A 24,934-nucleotide genomic window follows, 5' to 3' on the forward strand; every position below is an offset into this window, starting at 1 on the left:
ATTGGGCACCTAATGACCTGGGGAGTTCCTTTTTTGGTGTCCTATCATTTTGCCTTTTCCTACTGTTCATGGGGTTCTCAAGGCAAGAATACTGAAGTGGCTTGCCATTCCCTTCTCCAGTGGACCACATTCTGTCAGACTTCTCCACCATGAAGTCAGACTAAAGATGACTAAATCTCTATCCTCTCAAAGAGGCTGCCTGCAATATAGGAGAGCTGGGTTCAATCCCTGGGTTGGGAAGATCCCCTGGAGAAGGAAATGGTAACCCATTCCAATATTCTTGCCTGGATAATTCCATGCACAGAGGAGCCTGGTGTGCTACAGTCCATGGGGTCACAAAGAGTCGGACACGACTGAGTGACTAACACACACTACCCTCTCAGAGTCTTTCCAAGTTTGCTGTTTTCTTCTTTCTTTTCTGAGCTGCTGCCTCCTACTGGTGACACAGGGAAAAATACATGTTATCTCTCAAGGACCCAAAGCTTACTTTTTCCTCCAAAACCCCTGGGGCAGAATGGGAAGGACTGCCTTAAGGCCTTGTTGTCTAAGACTACTTCCATACTTCCTTGGGTAAAGAGTTGTGTGCCTTGTCCCTTTCAGTTCCAGTTTAGCAAAGTCCCCTCTTTCTTCCCCATCCTTGGACCAGAGGATCCTCCTACTTAGAGCTTCCCTGACCCCTGCTACCTTTCCAACCCGGTTCATCTTCATCAGTGAGTCAACTTCATATTCCCCAATGAGTCCATAGAATATTTTTCCTCAATATGGCTTTTTATGGAGAAAAACAATTGTATGGAAAAGAAGTCATGCATTTTCACTCTTGAGAAAGAGCTGTATCAGTTATTTTGGTGCTTAAAGCTTGAGCTGATTAAATGCCTAGACTTTAGTCCCATTGCAGGATAAGTGTTGCTAACATTTAACATGGTGGGGGTTAAGTAGCTTCCAGTTATTCCACTGTATTGGCTAATGAAGAGTTCATTTAGATTGCTGCAAGGCTCTCCCCTTATCATGTCTCTTGCTTTGCCCATGATGGCTTACTTCATAATTCATCATTATTATTTACAAATAGGTCTCTGAAGCCCAGAACAATATTCTTTTTTTTTTCATTAGGTTTTATTATTTTTTTTAGTTTTTTTTTTAATTTTAAAATCTTTAATTCTTACATGCATTCCCAAACATGAACCCCCCTCCCACCTCCCTCCCCATAACATCTCTCTGGGTCATCCCCATGCACCAGCCCCAAGCATGCTGTATCCTGCATCAGACATAGACTGGCGATTCAATTCTTACATGATAGTATACATGTTAGAATGCCATTCTCCCAAATCATCCCACCCTCTCCCTCTCCCTCTGAGTCCAAAAGTCCGTTATACACATCTGTGTCTTTTTTCCTGTCTTGCATACAGGGTCGTCATTGCCATCTTCCTAAATTCCATATATATGTGTTAGTATACTGTATTGGTGTTTTTCTTTCTGGCTTACTTCACTCTGTATAATCGGCTCCAGTTTCAGAACAATATTCTTAAAAATCCTCTGATACATCAGAAGAGAGCATAATGCCCACTTCCCCATTGCTGCATAGAAATTTGTAGCTTACAAAGTTATTTTGCATAGATATAGGTGCCTTTCATTATCTCAAATACTCTGAAATGTAGATAGGGAAGATACTATTATTCCCATTTTGGGTGGAAAAAACTGAGGTTCAGAGAGGTGAAATGACTTGACCAAGGCCACAGCACCAATCAGAGATACAGCTGGGACTCAAACTGAGGATTCCTCCCCAAATTCATACCAGTTTTCACCCAGCCATGTGCACTCTAGCAGTTCTCCAAATTTGGACAACCAATGCCCACCAATAACAATATCAGCTAATACTTGTTCAGACTTTCCTGTGTGAAAGGCACTTCACATGTATCATTTCATCTAATTTTAAAAACAGCACACTAAAGTATATATTATTATTATCCCTATATTAAAGACATAGAAACTGAGGCTCAAAGAGGTTAAGTAACTTGTCTGAGCTCAAACAGTTTTAAAAATTGCTTGGCTAGGACCTCAAATTCAGGCCTTTTTGACTCCAAAGTTCATGTTCTTATTCTCTATACTACTTAAGGAACTGGGGAGCTTTAGATAGCAGGGAGCTTCAGGGGATATGTGAAATTCTACCTCCTACAACTTTCAGGATGGCAAGATGGCACAACACCTTTTATGAAACAGAAATTGAGTGAGGCTGCAGCTGCACAGGAATTCCCAGGAATGAGCACATACTGTACTTTGACACACTTGGGAAATTAAAGTCCTAACAGCCAGTCATATCCTGTGCCAGCATACCATGGCAGAGAAGTCTCCTACTGAGAACCACTTTTCCCACCAAGAGCTGCTGCTTCTTCTGGAGATGTTCCAAAGACTACTTGCCTTGGGAGCTTTCAGCTGAATGGCTCATACAGAACCTAGCTCCCTAGCATCCCAGTGTCAAAACCTCCCAGATAGTTTCACAGTGAGCTTTTTTCCTAAAGTGACAGCTTTTCAGGCCAAAGGCTTGATAAAATCTGGCCTAAATAGCCACCAGGTAATGCCATTATTTCAGAGAAGGTGATGGCACCCCACTCCAGTACTCTTGCCTGGAAAATCCCATGGGCAGAGGAGCCTGGTAGGCTGCAGTCCATGGGGTCGCTAGGAGTCAGACATGACTGAGTGACTTCACTTTCACTTTTCACCTTCATGCATTGGAGAAGGAAATGGCGACCCACTCCAGTATTCTTGCCTGGAGAATCCCAGGGACGGAGAGCCTGGTGGGCTGCCGTCTATGGGGTCGCACGGAGTCGGACATGACTGAAGCAACTTAGCAGCAGCAGCAGCAGCAGCAGCAGCAGCAGCAGCAGCAGCAGCAGCAGCAGCAATGCCATTATTTAAGACATAACAATTGGGAAAAGATAAGCTATCTCCTGCACACTTTGAATCTAGAAATTGCTAGAATTTTGCTGAGCTTGATTTGTTTGATATTCTAAGAAGCAGCCAAACTGCTCTCTATCCCCACCCAAGTGTTTCTTATCAATAGTTAAATGAAAATGGGAAAACCCTGGTACCATACAACAGACAAAGAAACCATCAGAAGGATGATCAAAAGGGTGCATGTTTGATTGAACAATTTTATACAGGGTGCAGAAACTTGACAGAAAGGGGAAAGGAGCTAAAATGTGTTTTAATTGTTCAAAGAGCACTCCTTACCCCCACTAACAGCATATCACTGTCCAGCACCCCTCACAATCAGTGCTGAAGGATCCCCTCCCCTGCCCTAAGTCCTGACCCAGGTTCCTTCCCCAGGAAGGTTCTGGGTTATTAGCTGCCAGGCCTAGCACATCTCCCAGATGTTGAGGTGAAAGGAGCTCACTTCACTCCAGCTGTTAATCAGAAGCTGTCTGTGCTAACTCCCCTCTAAATCACAGGAGAAGGAATGAAAACGTCTTGGCCTTCCTGAGTAATATACACCTTGGGTGTGTTGGCTCTCAGAGTGCAGAGAAGGAGGAGTGGGGTTGCAGGAGGGATGGCAAAGGAAAAATAGAGGAAGGAGTCCCATTTCCTGCACTTGCTTTTCTTTCAGGAAAGGATTCAGTTTGTTTTTCCTGGGTAGCCTGGAAAATCCTGTGGTTGATTCCTGTGGTAACTTTTCTAGGTTTCTCCTGACTAATGTGGCTGGAGGAAAAGCAGAGACTAAGAAGGAACCCCGCTTCCCAGAGGGAACAGATATGGCTGCCTCCTGTTCTAAGGCACCTGATGTGATTATTCAAGAGCTTGGTGTGCTTCTGTTTGAAAATAGGAGCCTTTCTCTTCATGGCAGAGGACTAGACAGTGGTTCACAGCTCTAGCCCCCAGAAGACTCACTTGGAGAACCTGTTAAGCCTATTCTAAGGCCCCCTCCCCTGATAGAATTATTCATCAGATCTTAATGTAAAAGTGCTTTTTTAGCACTCACTCCAGGTGATTCTGATACTAGGGGGGATTCCCAGACCATATTTTGAGAAATATTGCCCAGCATTCCAAAGAGTTTATTTGAATAGTTTAATTCACTGGTGAGTTTAAGGGAAGTTGTAAAATATATACAACTTACATACTGTAAACCCAACCACAGAGATGCTCTTACGGCTATTTTGAATCACATGCCTGAGCTTGAGTGCCATAACCAGGTGGAGATGATGCTTGATGGCTTCACACTCTCATTTTTAGTCCGTTTGAGGGTAGCTGTGGGCCTGTGTATAGCCTGAAGACTCAAATATTCCTTAATGACAGTCCATCAGGCATAAGGAGACTAGTGGCCATTATTAAGTTTGATGGACTCTTGGCTTAGGCTGTGATTGGGAACAGATAAGCTATCTCCTGCATACATTCAATCTAGTAATTGCTAGAATTTTGCTGAGCCTGATTTGTTTGTTATGCTGTAGAATGTGTTTCATGAAACAGTGCTTTTATCTATAGTGTTATGCTACAAAATTTGGGATGACAACTGAATTGAACATGTTTCTTTATTAAGTGTGTATTTACTTGCTGAATAGGCATCATATGATATCCTCTAGCAAATTTATTTCTAGATTCACAGACTGCTGAGACTTTTTCCATCTATCTTTGGCTGGAGCTAGTGGGTCTCAGAAAGAATAACTAAAATGATACAGAGAACAGAGCAGCTTTCTCTGACGACCTCTTAGAAGGTCAGTGTCTCTTTGGAGCTTTTAACATAATTAATTCACCCGGTCAACAAACATTCATTGAGCAACTACTGTGTACTAAGCACAGTTGTAGGTGTTAGGAATACAGCAGTAAATAAAAACAGATGAAAACTCTTCTTTATGGAGTTTATATTGCAGTGGGGGGCATGATATCAACAATAAACAAGAAAATAGGCAAAACATACAGTATGTTGCTGCTGCTGCTAAGTTGCTTCAGTCATGCCGACTCTGTGTGACCCCATAGATGGCAGCCCACCAGGCTCCCCTGCCCCTGGGATTCTCCAGGCAAGAACACTGGAGTGGGTTGCCATTTCCTTCTCCAATGCATGAAAGTGAAAAGTGAAAAGGAAGTCGCTCAGTCGTGTCTGACTCCTAGCGACCCCATGGACTGCAGCCTACCAGGCTCCTCTGTTCATGGAATTTTCCAGGCAAGAGTACTGGAGTGGGGTGCCATCGCCTTCTCAATATGTTAGACAGTGATAAAAAGTGCCAAGGAGGAAAAAAATAACCCATGGAGGGAGATTGTGAAGTGTCAGTGTAGAAGGCTAACATTTCAAATAAGTTGACCGGGGAAAGTGTCACTGAGAAGGGGGCTTTTGTATCCAGACCTGAAGGGAGTGGGTGAGCTAACGCTGACATGGGGGAAGCGCAGAAACAGCAAGTGAAAATGCCTTGAGGGAAGAGTATGCAAGGAATGTTTGAAGAACAGCAAACCAATGATGGGTCTGGAACAGAAAGTGGTAAAAGCCACGGTCAGAGAGGCAGTGGAGAGACAGATCATGTGAAGTTAGTGGGGGCATAGATGTTGCCATCCAGTCCCCAAAGACCAGAACCCTAAGACCACTCTGAAGCATGAAAAAAAATATTCAGAACAATAAAATAAGAGCCATTAGTCTGTATACTGAGTATTAAGTTCATAATTCCAAGAGATAATACAAGCTAAAGATAAATCAATAGTGTCAGGATGAGGTGTTGTTATATACATTCATGGATGGAAGTTACCTAAAGAAGTTAGAAAAGGCTTGGGACCACTCTATATTTTGTGTGATGGATCCCACAAATATAACTGTATCATTCCGCTCCCTTTCCTAGAATCAACAAGAGGATGGTGAGCTGAAAGTATCATCAGTCTGACCCGCTAGCTATGTTAAGTCCCCAGGCATTGGAATCACAGGCCATAAAAGAACCATATTGGGAGCTAAGATAGTAACTAAGGTTATCACTGGATCAACATATGACGGTCAGGGGGAAATGTGAAGGGATGTGAAAGCTGCAAATACCCTGGCACTGCATAAAGCTAGTTTGGGAAGAACTAGTGAATAAACACACATGGACTTCTGTCTACCTGCTAAAGTGCATCATTTGCCACTGACATCCAGGAGAGAGGGGGGTCATCACCTTGACTTCAAAGGGGCTTCTGCTAGCACAAATACCTGGAACTTCTTAGAAAGAAGAGGTGCTCTGGGGTGTCTCTTCAAGGTATAGAAAAAGCCATGTCAAGAAGCCTGGAGCTGTAAAGCAATTATCCTTCAATTTAAAAAAAAATTAATTAAAAAAAGAAGCCTGGAGGAGACTACTTTGAAAGTCCTACAGAGGAAGCCAAATAGGAGCCCCCGGGCCAGATAGTTTGGAGGCATAGAGACCAGCCATGCAAGGACAAGGCAACAGGCTCCATCCCCACCCCATTGGTGGTGGCACACTCCATCCCTCTGGGCACTGCCATCAGCCTTGCATCCAGAAACCGTAAATATAAGGTAGTGTATAGTCTGTGCAAACGTAGCTTTCAGACAAACCCTCTTCCAACCAGATTTCTTCCTCCAAGCACTTCTATGGAGAAATCGCTGAGTTCTGACAGGTTTTACTGACATAGATTGTGCCTCTCACCCCAGTCAGCCCCTTCTGTAATATAAGAGGGGTACAGGACAAGAGAACATGCAAAACCTCTGACCTTGTAAACTCTGTATAATGGTGGGGTTCCTATCCTGAGGGCAAAGGGGAGATCCTGAATGCATTGTAAGCAGGGGAGCAACCTGAACATCTTGTTTCTTGTTTTCACCTGCAAGGGAACCAGTTGAAATTGTGCACCTTGCCTCCAAGGGGCCCATTGACTGGAAGCTTGACTCTAGCTGTAGGAACAAGGGACAGCAGATCATGAAGGAGTTCTCTAGGAATGTTTCTTCAGCCAGAGGAATTTCTAACTTTGAGACCAAGGCCAGCATACAGAGCTGACTCATTTCTCTTTTCCTACTCTCTCCAGAGTGCCTTTGAGCCCTCGTCTGGATTGGTTCGCTCACAGTCCTTGATCACGCTTGCCATGCCCTCCTTGTCCAGCAGCACCCAGGTGCCTGTTGGCTTCAACACCCCAGCCACCACCCAGAGCTGTTTGGATTCCTCAGCTGCTCAATACAAGATGGCTTTAAATCCCTGGAAACAAAAGAAGAGCATCCAGGTGACTGTAAGTCCTTCAGGAGGCCTGGGAATACACTCTCATATAAGAAAATAGGAGTTCCCTAGTGGTTAGGATTCTAGGCTTTCAGTGCTGTGGCTTGGGTTCAATCTAAAGTCAGGGAAGCAGAACCTGCAAGCTGCACTCATGCCCCACCCCAAAAAAAGATGAGTTCCAACCTTTGCAAACTGCTCCTAGGGAAGTGGTATGGTTTGGGGGATCCATACCCTAAGTAGGAATGGTGAAGTCAAGGACACTGTCCCAGGTTTGACAGCCCTGGAAAGAGGTGAGCATACTTGTGTCTAGTGCCTGGGATGTTCTACATAGATGGAACTTACATAAAAGGGATGGAAGAAAGCAGAAAGAGTGACCTAACTCCTAAGAAATTGCTTACTGGCTTAGTATCTGGGAATTTACTCAGTGCTCTTTGTAGAAGATATTCAATCATAGCCCAGATCAGGATTCTTTTTAATTATGAATCAGATAAGACCCATGAGTTACAATTGGCAGCACTGTTCCACTTCTTTGGAGGTCAGGCTTCCAGCAATGCCAAGCATTTAGAACTCAGCTATTAACCCCTCCAAAGACCTCTCCATGTCACATACAGGTCACCAAGTTCTTATGCTTTCTAGCACACTTAGGCAAGCTAATTATGTTTAAAACATGGCCACAGACCAAAATCAGATCTGATACCAAAGAGAAGTGACAGTTGACAGCAGAAAGAAATGACACAAACTATCTGGGGTCCTTCAGTATAGGGATGAAGAACCTCGCCCACCTCTATCAGGGCCACACTGTATCAGCATCCAGTGTAATAGGTCATGTTCACTACTCATCCAAATCATCAAGAAAATTTGGACTATATTCCCTGATCTGTGTTTAGGAAGATAGGGAAGTAATTCCTTTGAAAAACATTTTTTTACTAAAAACTAAGAATTAAATCAAGAATTTCCAGATGTACAAGCTAGATTTAGAAAAGGCAGAGGAACTAGAGATCAAATTGCTAACATCCATTGGATCATTGAAAAAGCAAGGGAATTCCAGAAAAACATCTACTTCTGCTTTGTTGACTGCAAAAGCCTTTGACTGTGCAAATCACAACAAACTGTGGAAAATTCTTAAAGAGATGGGAATACCAGACCACCTTACCTGCCTCGTGAGAAATCTGTATGCAAGTCAAGAAGCAACAGTTAGAACCAGACATGGAGCAACGGACTGGTTCAAAATTGGGAAAGAAGTACGTCAAGGCTGTATATTGTCACCCTGCTTATTAAACTTATAGGCATGTGAAATGCTGGGCTAGATGAGTCACAAGCTGGAATCAAGATTGCTGGGAGATATACATATCTATGGCTGATTCATGTTGATGTTTGGCAGAAACCAACACAATTCTGTAAAGCAATTATCCTTCAGTTAAAAAATAAATAAAATTTAAAAAAAAAAAAGGTTTCTGGGAGAAATACCAACAACCTCAGATATGTAGATGATACCCACTAAGGGCAGAAAGCAAAGAGGAACTAAACAGCCTCTTTGACAAAGGTGAAAGAGGGGAGTGAAAAAGCTGGCTTAAAATCCAACATTCAAAAAACTAAGATCATGTCATTCAGTCCCATCAGCATTTCCCTTCATGGTAAATAATGGGGAAAAATGGAAACAGTGGCAGATTTTATTTTCCTGGGCTCCAAAATCACTGTGGAGAGTGACTGCAGCCATGAAATTAAAATTGAAAGCTCCTTGGAAGAAAAGCTATGACAAACCTAGACAATGTATTAAAAAGCAGAGATATCACTTTGCTGACAAAAGTCCATATAGTCAAAGCTAAGGTTTTTTCCAGTAGTTACGTATGGATATGAGAGTTGAACCATAAAAAAGGCTGAACACCAAAGAATTGATGCTTTTGAAATGTGCTGGAGAAGACTCTAGAGAGTCCCTTGGACAGCAAGGAGATCAAACCAGTCAATCCTAAAGGAAATCAACTCTGACTATTCATTGGAAAGGCTGATGCTGAAGCTGAAGCTCCAATACTTTGGCCGCCTGATGCGAAGAGCCGACTCATTGGAAAAGACCCTGATGCTGGGAAAGATTGAGGGCGAGAGAAAGGGGTGACAGAGGATGAGATCGTTGGATGGCATCACCAACTCAATAAACATGAGTTTGAGAAAACTCTAGGAAATAGTGAATGAGAGAGGAGTCTGGCATGCTACAGTCCATGGGGTCACAAAGAGTCGGACATGACTTAATTACTGAATGACAACAACAAAGAATTTTTAAAATTTGGTAAAGAATGTCAGTTAGCTGGAAGATTCACTTGGCTGAGTCTTTAGCCTCAGTAACTCTCAGCTATAAGTAAATGGCTATAAATCAGAGATGGAGGAGATGAAAAGATTTAATAGTTGCAGGCATTTTACCAGGAAGGACATTAAAGCACAAATAGATGTCCAAGGTCATACACTCTGGTAATGGCAGAAGTAGGACCAGAACCCCATCTTCTGACTTCCGGTTCAGTTCTATTTTCACCCCCATCATGTTGCCCCTAGCTTAAACATTGCAGTTTTGCTTTAGTAAGAAAATAAAGTATAAGATCAAAGAATAGCTGGCAGAACGGTGGGCCTAGGAGGAAGGAGGACTTCTAGTAGCACTGAGAGAATCTCCTTGGTTCAATGTCAAGCAGACGGTGATCAATCACTAGGCCATATACATAAAGTCCTGTATATGCATGATCACCTGGACACTTCACCACAAACCGGGACATATAGGGAATGTTGATGAAGGAAGATTTAGCAAGACCCTTCTTTCTGCATAGCCTAATTGAGGTAAGGCCTGGATAGCACTCTCTAACAAGGTCAGGGCATCTACTTCTTCCTTTTGCCTCTCTCCCTGACACATGGATGAATGAAGATAAAAGTGTTCAGGATCCTTTATGACAGAGAGGCTGCTGCTACTGGCTCCCTGCTTTGGAATTTCTTAGGTCTGCAAGTCCCACAGGAGGGTTCCCCTTATTCTTAATTTATAGATGTGGACAGAGATATAGAGAGTAACTTGCCCAAGATCATACGGAGAACACATGATGGAGCAGAGATCCGAACCCAGGTCTGTCTGACTTGATCCATTCAAAAGGAAATAATTTTGAGCTGAGTCTGTTTACCAAGGCACTTCGAGTGGTAACATAGAGCTGTATGTTTGCCTTTAGATGTATGTCATGATTGTTATCAGGCCCCACAGCCCCATCATCAGATTGATGGCCTTGCAGTGTGGGTCAGTGGTTTCTGAGGTGTTTTCAAGAGTTCCCTGCAGATATCACTCAGAGACCAGAAACTGCAAGTCTAAATGAAGTATTGCCAGTAGGTAAAATGATCACCAGGTTATGGATACTACTGAAATAATTTCCATTGTGAATGGTATTGTTATGTTCCCAACACAGCCTTTTGGATAGCAAGGACTTTTTTTTTTTTTTTCCTGATGATTTTTTCTTTGGCAACCATGCAGGGGTGGGTGGAGAGCATTTCAGCCTGATTCAAAGTCTTTCCCTCTTCTAGGTGAAACCAAAACAGGAGGAGCCAAGCCTCCCAGTGGCTTCTGAAGAGAAAAGCGCAACCAAACCAAAAGAAGCTGACGAAAAGAAGCCGAAAAAAGACAGCGCAGGTTGGCATATCTTCGCCGTCATCCATAAACACATACTCAAGCTTAATGGCACAGTGCTATGTGACAAGAACTATGTAATGGATTATTGCCCAGGCCTCTATCCTTGATCTTCTGAGGGCGTAAAATTTAAGATGCATATTAATATGGTCCAAGTTTCTCCGTTTGAACTGCCCATTTAATATAGTTGCCACTTGTGTTAGGTAAAAGGCCATACCTGGATTCCTACTTTACCTAAATGAGTTTCCAACCAGAGAGGCATTTTGTGCATATTTGTCAGTTTGTTTAATCCTCTCCACATCTAATGTCCATGCCAAGTTCTTCAGTAAGCCCAGATATCTGAGAGCAGCCAGTGATTTCCCCTTCAGCTTTCCCCCACAGCAACAAAACCAGACAACAATAACAGAATTGGTGGAAAAAAAGCCTGTTTTTTAAAAGTTGCTTTTCTCTTCTAATAGAGAGAAAAGGTCTTGTGTTAACAGTGAGACCAGTTCCCTTATCCATGGACAAAGAGGGCTTGGACAGCCGCAGATGCCCTTGGCAGCCAACACCTATCAAACCCCCAAACAAAAAATACCACTGGAGTGAAAAATCACTCTGTGTGTTTGTGTGTGTGTATTGGCTCCAGCTGATGACAATCTAATTTCCAGCAGCACTTGGAAAACCAAAATTCCTGTTCCACAAATTAAGTCAAATAGTTATTTCATATTTTTGCCATAAAGGGTTTCACAAGTGGGTTCAAAGTCAGGATACCTCTAAAAACATTTTCCCACGAAGAGTAACAAAACCACAAAACTTTTGTATATAACAGCAACAAAGAAATTAAGTGAGTGACTTTTAACTTTCTTTTTATCCTCTTTTCATATTTATTTTTCATAGCTGTCCCTTTTACACAGAGGATAAAACTTACTCGGTGTCCAGGAGGGCAGATACATTGATTTTCCACGTCATGGGAGTGAGTGGTTTGGAGTGCAGCTCCCTGCACCCTCCACCCCCGCAACCCCAACCATGCCCAGTTCTAGATTCTAAATGTGTAACCACTAGATGGAGCTAGAGACCAGTGGATGATGAGGGAGGGGTGGTGGCCAAGGCCCTCTCACCCAGGGATTAAAGTGAGTGGTAAAAAACCAATACTTTGGCCACCTGATGCAAAGAGCTGACTCTTTTTAAAAGACCTTGATGCTGGGAAAGAGTGAAGGCGGGAGGCGAAGGGGACGACAGAGGATGAGATGGCTGGATGGCATCACCGACTCAATGGACATGAGTTTGAGTGGACTCCGGGAGTTGGTGATGGACAGGGAGGCCTGCCGTGCTGCAGTCCATGGGGTCGCAAAGAGCCAGACACGACTGAGCGACTGAACTGAACTGAACTGAAAAAACCTGCCTGCCCGTGCAGGAGACGTGGATTCTCTGGAGGAGGGTATAGTAACCCACTCCAGTATTCTTGCCTGGGAAATCCCATGGACAGAGGGGCCTGGAGGGCTACAGTCCATGGGGTTGCAAAAGAGTAGGACATGACTGAACACACATAGTAATATTACTAGGGAAGAGAAGATCAACCTGTAGAACTGCTGCCTTGTGTTTGACCTGAGGCCTGTGGATCAGTGCAAATGTTAAGGCTTTTCAAGAATTTCTTTGCATGTATATTATGTTAGGTCATTTTAATAGAGTTGAAAGCAGAAGAAGTGGGGAAGGCATAATCCTACCTTGCAGATAACCCCCGTTGACACCTTTCTTAAAAAAAAATAAAAATACCTGTATATCATGTTAAAATTAAGTAGAATTAAGTAGAAAATATAAATACTAAAATTTCCTTTCACCCTGCCCCAGTCAGTTTCCTAAAAGGTAATTGTTACAAGTTCAAAAATTGCTTTTTGATGTGTCTCACTTCTAATGGTGGAACAGACTATTGATATGATGGTGATGTGCCAACCTTGGAATCAGTTCATAAAACTGAATTTCACTTATATTTAAAAATTTCCAAATGCAGAAGGCTAACAGTGACCTAGTCGTTCTCTATCTTCTGAGTAGCTACTTCTCCACACTAGGGAATTTAATAGCAAACAGGTACCCATTGGGACAAGGCAGAGTATTCTTATTTTAGAAAATCAAAAGAACACATTTTTCTTCCTTCTGTTTGGTACAGGTGCCTCAAGCCAGGAACAGAGCAACAAGATTGAGATTGCTAAACAGAAGACAGTGGATCTGGCTATAAACACAGATGCTACTGAGAGTCAGAGTTACCCATTTCCAGCAGCATACATGAAACGCCGTGGAAAGAAAAGCTCAAGTACTTCAGGAATGAACGAGTGTGGATCCAAAGGAAGAAGCTTTGAACAATCCACTGGAGTGCTTGGCCTAAGTGATGGAGCTGGGTCCCCACCTGCTGATAAGAACGCCAGGGATTGCCATTTCTGGCAACTGTCCTTAGAGAAGCAAGTCATGGAGCAGCTCACAACACCACAGACAGAAAGCACTACTCCTCAGGAGCTGCTGTCAGGTAAAGATGACCCAGGAAGGGGAATTGCTGATGCAGATTCTGAAACCAGAAAAGCGTCAGTATCACAACTCAAGCCTGAAGACATGGAAGAGCCCGTGGTGGGTGGTCTGTCAACATCCCATGAAAATGGGACTTCTGGAGCCAAGAAGCCAGAAGCCGGGGCTGCTCTACCACATGTGGCAGGAAGGCCATCTACACCCCAAGATCCTCTCTCGGTGGCAGTGGATGATCAGATGTTTATGGAGCCTTCTCAGAGCCAGCCTGAAAAGGAAGAAGCTTCTGGCTTTGATGTGAAAAATGTCCAATTTAAAATGAAGTCCGCTCAAGAGACCCTCAAAGAAAAGCCTACCAGAAGTGTTCTGCAGGCCTTAACAGCGAGGATCTCCAGGAGCGTGAGTGCCTTGGTGGAGGGAGCCTTTTGTGCCAGGAGACCACCTCCCAGAAGCCTTTCATGGTCCTTCGGGAAGTCAAAACCTACAGTCATCATCTCAGATTCCAAGAGCATGTCAGAGGAGGGCGGTGATTCTGAGCAACAGCTGGCTCCTGGACATTCTTCCCTACCCTCCAAGATGCACAGGAATGAAGAAGTCTTCCCAGAATCAAAAGGTTCAGCTGTGGAGCTGAGCAGTCCCGAGCAGCAGCAGGCCCCTAGGTATTCTTCACAGTCCTCAGGGAAGTCCAAAGCCACAGCTATCTTCTCTGATTCCAAGAGCACTTCCAAAGAGGGCAGTGATTTCGAGCAGCACCAGGCTCCCACACCCTCTCTCCAGCCCCTGAGCAAGTCCAAAGATGGCCAAGAAGTCTTCACAAAATTGGGTTCCTTGGGACAGATGAGTGGTTCTAATGAGCCGCCGACTCCCACATGTGTTTCTCAGGCTGTGGGGGAGCCTGAAGACAAAGTCTCCATGGGATCAAATAGTTATGTGGAGAAGTACAACAGTGCCAATGACACCAAGGAAGGGGGGTCTCCCGGACCCCCTGCCCAGGCCATGGGATCCTTTGCCCAGGCTGTGGCAAAGCCTAAAGACCCCAAAGAAGTCTCCCTGGCTTCAAAGACCATACCTGAAGTGCAGGGTGCTTTTGAGTGGCAGGTGCCTCCCAGGGACACTTTCCAGTCCTGGGTGAGCCCTAAATTCAAGCAATCCACCTCCACAGGCCCAGAGAGCGCAGCCATGGAGTGGGGCATTTCCATGGAGCCACTGCCTCCCAGAGTGACTTCTAAGCGCCTGATGAGGCCAAAAGTTGAGCCACCAGTCTCCTTGGACCCAGGAGTGATGACAGTTAAAACGATGACTTCTGCAGGCGTGCTGCCTCCAAGACATCCTTCTCAGCCTTCAGTGAAACCAGCAGCTCAGCAAGAAAGCTCTGCACGTCCAGAGAGCCCCGATGTTGAGAAGACCACACCTGTACACTTGCTGACTTTCCCATGTCCTTCCCAGGCCGTGGTGAGGCCAGCAATTGAGTACCAAGACTCCATGGGTACAGAAAGCACTGTAGTTGAGAAGAGCACTTCTATGAAGGCACTGCTTACCAAGCATCATTCTCAGCCCCTGATGAGAGCTCTAGCCCAGGAACAAGTCTCTGTGACTTATTCTGAAGCTGAACAGAGTATATTTGCAGGTTTGGAGGGTTCTGTTGCTCAGAAGATCAGTCTGGTGGAGAAATTGCTCCCCAAATATCCTCCCCAGTCCTTGACAAATCCTCGAACCCAGAAAACCTTGGAGAGCACTGCTGTTGGGGAGGGCAGCTTTGTGGAGGTGCCACCTCCCCAGCCCTTTGTGAAGTCTAAATTCCAGCCACAGATCATTCCACTGGAGTCTGTGAGTGCTCCCACAGAGTGGAGCGGTCCGGGGGTGCCTGTGCCTCCCAGACTCACCATCCAGCAGTCCTGGGAGATCCCCATGTTTGAGCAACCAGCCTCTGAAGGTCCAGAGAGCGCTGCCTTCAAGTGGGGCATTACCATGGAGCCGCTGCCTCCCAGAAGGACTTCTCAGGCCTCGATGAGAGCAGGAGTCAAACAGGCAATCTCTGAAGGTCCAGACAGTGTCAACACTGAAGGGGATGCATCTACCGAGCTGCTGCCTGACAAACATCCCTACTCCACTGTGAGACAGAAAGTCCAGCAAATATCATTGGGTTTTGAGACTGCTGCTGCCAAAGTGGGCATTTCTGGAAGGCCACTGCCTTCCATATATTTCAGCCAAGTGCTTAAAAAGTCTAGGGTTCTGGAGATGTCCTCACGTCTAGAGAGCATGGCTGATAAAGAAGTCATACCTAAGAAATCAGTGATTGTCAAGCGTCCTTCTCAGTCATTTGTGAAGTATATGGCACAGCATGTCTTTTCAGAGAGGCCTGGTACAGAGGAGGGAACTCACATGGATCCTTCATCTTCAAATCTACCTTCCAAATCATTGAAGCTGAAAGTTGAGCAGCAAATTTCCTCAGGCTGGGAGAGTACTGATGTTGAGGCAGCCATTTCTTTGAAGCAAGCGCCCATGAAAAGCCTTTTACCAAGCTCGGGGAAGCCCAAAGGCCTGCAAGAAGTCCTCTCCCATTCAGAGAGTGCTCCTCTGAAGCTGAGCAGTTTTAAAGAGCAGCTGCCTCCCAGACATCTTGCCCAGACACTGGGGAAGTCTGAGTACCAGCAAGAAACCTCCTCAGCTTCTGAGAGCTCTCCTGAAGAATGGAAGAGTTGTGAAGAGTGGCTGCCTGGCAAACTCCCCAGCCCAGTCAAAGATGGAGCTGAGTTTCAGCCACTGATGCTCTCAACAGGCCCAGTGAGTGCACCTGTGAAGCGGAGCAGTTCTGAGCAGCATCTGCCTCCCAAAAATATTTTTCAGGCTCCTGCAGACCCTGAACATCAGCAACAGGTTTATCCAAGTCCCATGAGTGCTGCTGCTGAAGGAACCACTTTGGAGAGTGAACCTAGCTGCTGGTCTCTACCCAGAGACCTGGCTTCTCCAAGCAAAATCAAGAAACCCAGCCAAAGCTCTGAATACCTCACTAAGAACATCACAACTGGCCCTACCAAGCTCATGCTGGCCAATGCTCCTTTCTTGCAAGTGCCCACTTCTGGAAGCAGTTCCTCTCAGGAGGAAGTTCCTGAGAGTGATGAAAATAACAGCCATTCAGATTCATCCAACAACGGGGCTGATGTTGAAAAGGTTTTTGGAGTCCGACTGAGAAGAACCTCTTCCTCACAGAAGTATAAGGGTGAGAAACAAGGTTTTATCAAACTTTTTTCACTCTCATTGGGCTCAATTTCATCCTCTGTAGATACAGCCCAGCCAATCAGAACGGCTTCTGAGGGGGCCCTGGGCACCATGCAAAACCTCACCACAGTATCTGACTTTGCAGAGAAGCAACAGAGGAGGCCCAAATCTGAAAGGATGGCCAAGAAGCAACCTGCTTACAGGATTCCAGGTGAGTCTTTATCTTCCCAGATGGGCAGCAGGTACCAAGAGGCGAGAAGAACCAGAAAGCAAAATCTTTAATGGGAGGAAGTCTGTTCTAGCCTTGTGGCTTTGATAGGGCTGGCTTGGGGATTTAGGGGCAAAATAATGCTCTATTCTAGATGAATAGATTTGGAGATGGTTAACTTGGAGTCTTCTCTTTCCCAATGGGGTCTCCTTTGGACATTTGTCCACATTCTGTAATGGACATGTAACCATCTCCCCACCCCCCTTACCCCATATACATGCAGATGGGATTTTATGCCTTTCTCAAAATATCTTTACATGTATTATGCTTCCTTCAACACCACATAGCTTTTATTTATTTATTTATTTATTTATTTTGCTACTCACCATGTGGGATTTTAGTTTCCTGACCAGAGATCAAACCTGCTGTAGTAGAAATATAGAATCTTAAGCACTGGACCTCCAGGGGAGTCCTCCATGTTTATTTTTGAAGCCAACTCATTAATAGAGCACAATATTCAGACTCTCAGCTTGAAGTCTTAATTTATTATAAATGTTTGTACTTCCACAGCTTCTTAACTCACCTGAAATGTCTAAGAATCAAGAGCTAGGTGACTTTTTGAGCATTTCTCTCTCTCAAAGCCTTTGTACCTTCAGAATTATCATCACATAGTCTTGTACATGCCTATAATCATATCCATAACCACACACTTTCATTAGAGACTATGAAGTAACAGATGCAATAAGATTTTCCTTGGAGTTAGAGAAATGATATCAGTGGCCTAATCATCTGGCCTCCTAGGAACTTCTCTGGCCCATCTGGCAACCATTGTCCTACCTGAATTGGGGATAGAAAGAGAGATGGACAAGGGAGGGAAAGGGACCAGTAAGAGGACAGTTGACAAACTCTGAAATGCAGCTTAACTACTCAAGGTGTTCCTGCCTTGCAAAGTTGTGGGGAAGGCACTAAAGAATGGGGCCCTTCTCTATTTGTTGTTTATTTTCATTTGGCAGTTAACAAGGATCCCATTTGAGACATTATTGCAGGTAGGTCCCAGTCAGTCTCAAGACCCAGCCTGCCTCACTTTAGTTCTACTTTCTTTCATTCCTTTTTCAGGAAAAGCTCCTGGTCGACGGTCAGAGTATGCCACCTCAGAGCCAGCTTGGATAACCGCGATAAAGCAGGAGCAGAGGAGCTTCCAGGCCAACATCCCTCCCAAAGAGCCAAGACCCAAGAGTAGAGCTGCAGCCAAGGCTGAGATGAAAGAATCCAGACATGGAGTAGGACCTCGAGCAGCCTCCAAAACACTCCAAAAGGTCATTGGAGCCAATTGATTAAGCTTGTATTAAGAACTTTGCCAGACATGCAGTTCCCCACCTCCTTGGGTGCATTAATCAAGGCAAAGGGACTTTTGAGGGGAAAGACTTGGTTTGTACTCATAGAAAGGTGCCCCCACTTTATGTTCCTAAAGGATCTGTGAAAATCAGTGCATAGAGAAGCTTCTATAAATCAAATCCTGTTCTAAATATTCTAGAATAGGATTCCTCCAAATTGGTTGAGGCATAAGTAGATATAAGAAAACCCCAAAGGTCACCACTGGGGTGAGTTGAATATATTCTTACAAATATTTTAGCCTCTAAATATGTATATGCATTTAAGAAACTATGAGTGGAATTAAACTATTTTTTTTTCACTTAACATTTTATTTCTGGGCACCTTTCCATTATCAGTACGTAATGATTTACCTTTATGTAAATAAAGGTAATGTTTAGTGTTCGGGCTTCCACATATTGATTTGGTTTGGTCTGGCACCTCCCTATAGACTAAAAGTGAAATTATGTGATAAACTAGGCTAATGGATCAGAACATGATAGGATGACATCTTGCTTTTAATGTCCCATTTGCAATGTCTTTGCAAGTTTTAGAATGAGGACCCCTTTTGTCAACACTGCATAAAACTGCCTCAAGAAAACTCAATGAAGTTTACATAACAAGAGATGTCTAAGTTCCTATACTTTTAAGTGCTTAAAGAATTTGTTGAAGGATCATGTGAAAATCTGTTTTCACTTTTTGCTTTAAAGATCTTTTCATTTCATCATTATTATTTTTATGGGAGCCGGATCATACAGGTAGAAAAGTCTACCTTGGCTAAAATTTTGTCAAAGGGAAATATACTAAGATATGTAAACTAATTAATTTAGATCAGTTGTGGTGAGGTTAATTTGAAAAGCTTAAACTGTACCATTTTGAAAAGACCTATAGTTATATCATTTTCTAATGCAAGGCATGAACACAAGATGTAAACAAGTTTTGTTGTGTAGAAATCTATGGAACCCAATTAATTGATAAGATTTGTTTGCAACCACCACATTTCGGTGAGCTTTCTGTTAAGTGCTGGTAAACTGCTGGAGAAAAGGTTGTAGTCGAGCTAAGTAATTCTCATGTTAACCTGTTAACTACACTGTTTATATGATTAGATAACCTTTTCTCCCAGCTCAGAAAGGTGATAAAGTTGAACCAGCTTAGATTTTGTGATCCTAAATTCTGAACCTAGGTGCTTTCTGTGCTCTTTCCTTCCTTACCTCTCTTTCTTTTTGGTTAATGTTGAACTTATAATACCCAGGATGGGACGTGCACCTATGATCTGAGTAAGTAATTTGCTATTTTCATATCAGGACTTATAAGATCATTCTGTTCTCATTTTTGTATTAAAGAGAACTGGCCTTGTAAGTGAAAGCCAACCAAGAATGGTTCTCACTTCTGATGTCAAGAGACAAGAGAAGATGGCACCAACAAAGCCTCCAAAGTCTACCAAAATAGGTAAAAAACAAAAACAAAAAAAAACACCCTATCCCTCGACTCCCAAAAGAGTGCTCACAGAATGTGAAACTTCCCATTTCAAACTCAGGCAATACGTGTCTCTTCCCCCAAATCAGCTTGTGATTCTCTCATGGTACTTCCATTAGATACAGATATTAGCTTGTTTTAGGAAAATCCAACTATTATGACTAATATAAGTCAGTCCAGTGTGTAACTTTCAGAGGGCCTTTCAGTCTTTTACCCCATCAAGGAATCTGTATAGGAACAAAATTGTGATCATGCACTAGAACGTTCCTGTGGCTGGTATTCAAAAGGAAAGAATACCAAGCCACTTTCTAGTTCACAGCAAAGTGGTACTTTCTCACCCTCTACATTCCCAGTGAAACTGTGAAAAATAATCCAGTATAGATGCCCAATAGTATTGAATCTTAAAAAAACTATTTAAAAGGCTTGTTTCAACCCCTCCATATTCTGAGCAGGGATATGAGAGGTGGGGCATGTTGAAAGCTGAGAAAAGCACTGTGCTGTGATAAAATCGAATGGGGTCTCATCAGTAGAGTTATGTGTCAGAGGGATTTTTTTTCTTTCTAAAAGGAGCAGGGAGAGGGGAGGATAGGTTTATATTGAGTCATCTTTGTTCTCTTCCTTAGTCCATCTCATGAAGAAATTAGACTAGGAATTTAGGAATCCACTGTCTGGCCATGATATAGCAGCACAGTAGGTCAAGTGAATAGCTTCTCATGGGCACGGTACTCCTATCAAGTGGTTTTCAACTCTCACTATGTATTAGAATCACCTGATGTGATTTTTAAAAAATTATAGATGGTTTTGGATCCACTGTTGGAGATTCTAATTCAGTTAGTTCATGAAATAGCATGTGCATTTGTATTTTTAAAGAGACCCTAGATGGTTCTAATATGTGACCAGAGTTGAGAACCACTGGCTGACTCTAAGCCACTAAGTCAATCAACCGTAAAGCAGGATGAGGGAAGGAGGTACTTGTAGAACTGGGGCATAGCGAGGTAGTCTTGATATAATGTTATTTAGCATAGACTTTTCCTGGGTGGACCTATTGAGTCATCAACAGTGATTTCATACAACATAAGGGATTGGAAAAACAAAAGCAATATTACCTTATTTGAAATTTTAAAAACTGAACGGTTACTATATAACATGTTTCCGCTCTGGTCTCAGTTCAAAAGTGTAAGACAGTCCAATAATAACAACCCAAAGATTGGCAGTTACAGCGGCAGGTGTTTATTCTGAGGCCTTCCAATGTCCAGGCCTCTGTGGTTCTAGCCATACTGACATTACTCCTTTCACATACCACCCTATAGCACTGACTTTTAGAAACCAGAGGAAACCTAAAAGGAGGGAAATTTTTATTGCATCCCATAAACATACTTCAGTATCTCTGGGGCTTCTTACTGCTTATGTGTTATTTGCTATGGTTTGGTTCCAGTTGGATTTGAACATGAGAAGATATTTCAAGTACCTTCGATGGAAAAAGAAACCAGGTCTGCTACACTTCCAGCCATGCTACCACAGCCGGTTGAGCCGGCTGAACCGGTCTGGTTCTCCCTGGCCAAGAAGAAAGCTGAGGCATGGAGCCTTATAGCAGAAATGATGCAATAAACCGCTCCTGGGTGGAGTATCAGCATTTCAAATTATAATTGCCAATAGCTATATTAATGCCATGTAGTGAATTATTTATGGTAGCCATTTTTATTAAGCATAAGAGCCTTAAAATGTGCATTAAAGCTAATAATTATTTGAATGAAATAGATCCCATGAATGCCTAACCTTCAGTACAGTCACTGCCAGCATCTGAAAACCCAGCATTTCCTTTATAAAAACTATGTAAAATGTTTGTACTGCTGTTGAATTGAGAAATCTTTAACTTTGGACCATGGACTGTAGAAGGGAAAAAGCTAAAACATTTTGGTGGAGCAACTAAGAGGTAGGCATTTCCCTTGATCAAATAAATTCATTCTAATGGAAATATCCAGATGATCTGGTCCAAGGATTGGCTTATATGTTTTATGAGCCTAATTAAATACTTTAGTTCTTTCGTTGCTGCTCTGAACTTTGTAAAGCCTCCTGAGAAGAGGTGGTATTGATAGAAGTGAAAATTCTGGGTTTCCAAGAAAAAAAATTGCACAGCCAGCTCCCCAGTCTGTCCAATGCCCTTTGAAACACCTTCTTTGTATCCCTGAGGGCCCCCAACCCCTGCAACTTACACAGAGCTCTCTTTGCACATGCCGCATGTCAACCTGTCACAAGTCTGGCAGCTGTGAGCACCTTCCTATGAGGTATAACATTCCTTGGGGACTATCATACTCCTCTGAGGGGTTAGCCCTCCAGTGTTTGACCTCTTACCCCAATGCTATTGTGGCCCTCTCTAGTTGCTCAGAAGCATAGTACATGTCATATACATCCTATTTTAAAAGCACTTAAGGCCCTCTTAAAATTCAAATTTTGCACATGGGGGCTTCCCTGGTGACTCAGACAATAAAGAATCTGCCTGCAATGCAGGAGACCTGGGTTTGATCCCTGGGTCAGGAAGATCCCCTGGAGGAGGGCATGGCAACACACCCCAATATTCTTGCCTGGGAAATCCCATGGACAGAGAAGCCTGGTGGGCTACAGTCCATGGGGTCGCAAAGAGTTGAACACAATTGAGCAACTAAGCACAGCACAGCACAGCAGAGACCGAAAGCTGTGCTTTTAGTCAAGCAGATGGGAATCCTTCCACGAAGGAAGTCTGGGGCTCCTGGACAGCTGTCTTATGCCCAGGCTCCCAGTAGCCCAGTTTCTTGTTGCTTTCCCTCAGCAGCCTCTGTTTCACAAGATTTGGGCTCAAAGCAAAATTGAATTCTCAAAGCCATAGAACAGGTCTTTCTGCTAACTGGAAGCCTGGAGTGATTGAATTAGCCTTTCCCCGCCCTCATTCCTAGAGGCACACACACCCAACAGTCACTAGGCTGGACAGCTCCCACCTCCTCAGTGAACCACTCACTCCAAGTCCTTGCCCTCCATTCCACCACTCCCTCCCCAACCTGCCACCCACCCACACCCACACACAAAACACTAAGGGAGAGCTCCCACCTCCCCAGTGAACCACTCACTCCAAGTCCTTGCCCTCCATTCCACCACTCCCTCCCCAACCTGCCACACACACACACACACCACCCCACCCCCCCTAAGGGAGAGCTCCTTCTGGATGCCTGGACAGTACCTGGCTCATTTTCTCAGGGAACCCAGAAGTGTCTTAGTATTACACCTTTCATGGTATCTGCCCCTGTCACTGTGGAGCTACTTTGTTTAAACAGAAATGCAGCCCTAGACATAACTGTGCCTTTAATTTCTGAGTAGGGTGCTGCCTTATGCAAGAAAAATTCAGAGGCAATAGGGTGGGAGAAGCAATTTCAACCCTTGGTGCTTGGTTTTCCTGATGATGGTATAATGTGATACTGTACAATCATTTGCTGGATTTTGCATTTTCTCTATAAAACAAGTATTTTTCCTTATATTATATTTTTGCCTTTTTGATAGTGCTAGGTTTTTCATTGATTGGGTTTGATTTCTGTTGTATTTCCATAGTGAATAGTTCATTAAGGTAGATGCCTTTACCCAGGTAATCCTGGTAGGTTAACTGTTACACCTCCCTTCCCCCTTTTCTCAGGCTGGACCATAATTAGGTTATTCTCACTCTAAGAAGTCTCCATTAACAATTTCTTTTTCACACTTAACAACAAAAAACTATGTTTTAAGTAAAGAGGTTAAGTCCTTTTTTTTTAGGTTAAGTGTTTTTTGATGCATAAAGGCACATTTTGATAAGTTTTCAGCTTCTTTGATTTCTGCTGTATGCAAAGCAAATAAATTCAATAAAGCTTGTTCTATAGTCTGTCTCTGTCACATGGGGAGGGAAATTAAATAGGTTATTGACAATTTAGACCCAAGGGTTGTCAGAAGAGCAAATGATCTTGAGAGGTTGTGTGGAGCAGAAAGGACCCCTATGCAGGTGTGCCTGACCAAGCGGATGGCCTCCAGGTGGGCATCTATATGAGGGAGTGGTACTACTAAAGAGGGGGTTTTCATGTGTAAACACGAGGAGCAAAGAGATGGGTGGGAGAGAAAATGCAGACAGGTGAGTAGAGGGGACAAGATGGAGGTTGTACTGCAGCCTGGCTCAGGGACTAGGTCTGAGTCTTCCTGCAAGATGGGCTTCTAGAACAAGCCATTATCAAAAGGAAGGGGCCCCGCTGTGCTCAGGTAACCAAGTGTAACACAGAGTGAGCAAGGGGAAAGAGTAATAGAGCAGAAAATAACATTTGTCCTATTTGCAAGGTTCAAAAAAAAAAAAGTTTAGTAGGGATCCACATAACATGTCTAAAAATATTTGAAATGTTTAAATCAAATGATAAACCATTAAATAAGTTGTATCTCCTTCCATGACAAATGTACCTTTCTAATGACCTGAAAGGCCAGGTGGGATTTAGAATTCTCAGACTCCTCTAAGTTCTGCCCTGATGATGTAGGGAGAGCTGCCCTCCTTCCCTTCCCCCACCCATGCCCTGGCTCCTAGGCCAGGCCACACCCCCTTCTGGGCCTACAACCCCTCCTTGGGCCTGGGAGCACCCACCCCAGCAGTGAGTGCAGTCAGCACCCCCCCCCAGGACAGGTCTAAGAGGAGCACACAGGCCCTGGAAGCAGGCTAGGGACTGTTCAGGGCTGCCAGGTACCTGGAGCATGGGCTAGCAGGACACACCCCTTGTTCCCACGGGCTGGGCTCCTGGCCCTGGCAGGAGGGGTGTGCCTGAAAGAGGACTAAAGTGGCCCTCTACAGCATAGAGCTCAAGACAGAGATACCTCTTCCCTGGGTCTAGAAACAATACTATTTTAACAACTAGCACCGCAGAAATACTAACAAATCAGAACCAGTTTGAAGGGCCTCAAATCATACTACTTGACCTGCCCTTTTAGTTGAAATAATGGTGACAGGGAGTGCTTTGCCTTCTGTCTCACCATGTGGTTCTAGCCATAAGGAATAATATAACACACTTTAAAACATCAGCATCAGTGACAAAAAAAAAAATGACAGTGTAAGTGTTGTTTACTTTGACAGATATTAGTGGAGCACCTACTAAGTGGACAACTCAGTGCCTAGGACTTTGGGAAAGATAAAACATCTTAAGGCCCCAAACATTCAGAAGTTCACAGTCCTGGGGGAGGTGGGGTGGGGGCAGGAGATACACACATATATAAATCATGCACAAATACTTGGACACAAATGTTCATAACAGCACTATTCACAATAATCAAAAGGTGGAAACAATGCAAATGTCTACCAACAAAAGGAATGGATAAACAAACTGTGGTATATACATA

The 24,934-nt window shown here is 43.8% G+C and overlaps 1 protein-coding gene across 2 annotated transcripts in view; it reads left to right on the top strand.

Moving 5' to 3' along the window:
- Window positions 1-23,447, top strand: part of KIAA1210 (KIAA1210 ortholog) — an 82,786-nt gene extending 59,339 nt beyond the window's left edge. Inside the window, exons 7-13 of one of the 2 annotated variants that reach the window (XM_042242197.2) lie at window positions 6,976-7,173; window positions 10,701-10,806; window positions 12,950-16,516; window positions 16,661-16,726; window positions 17,840-18,039; window positions 19,438-19,543; window positions 21,006-23,447. In XM_042242197.2, coding sequence (XP_042098131.2) covers window positions 6,976-7,173; window positions 10,701-10,806; window positions 12,950-16,516; window positions 16,661-16,726; window positions 17,840-18,039; window positions 19,438-19,543; window positions 21,006-21,178 — 4,416 coding nt within the window. In that variant the 3' untranslated portion in view covers window positions 21,179-23,447. Of the gene's footprint in view, window positions 1-6,975; window positions 7,174-10,700; window positions 10,807-12,949; window positions 16,727-17,839; window positions 18,040-19,437; window positions 19,544-21,005 lie in introns of both variants that reach the window. The other variant, XM_042242196.2, reaches the window with a different exon arrangement.
- The last annotated feature ends 1,487 nt before the right edge of the window (window positions 23,448-24,934 follow it).

The sequence above is a fragment of the Ovis aries genome, chromosome X (genome assembly GCF_016772045.2).
Source record: "Ovis aries strain OAR_USU_Benz2616 breed Rambouillet chromosome X, ARS-UI_Ramb_v3.0, whole genome shotgun sequence".
Classification (NCBI taxonomy): domain Eukaryota; kingdom Metazoa; phylum Chordata; class Mammalia; order Artiodactyla; family Bovidae; genus Ovis; species Ovis aries.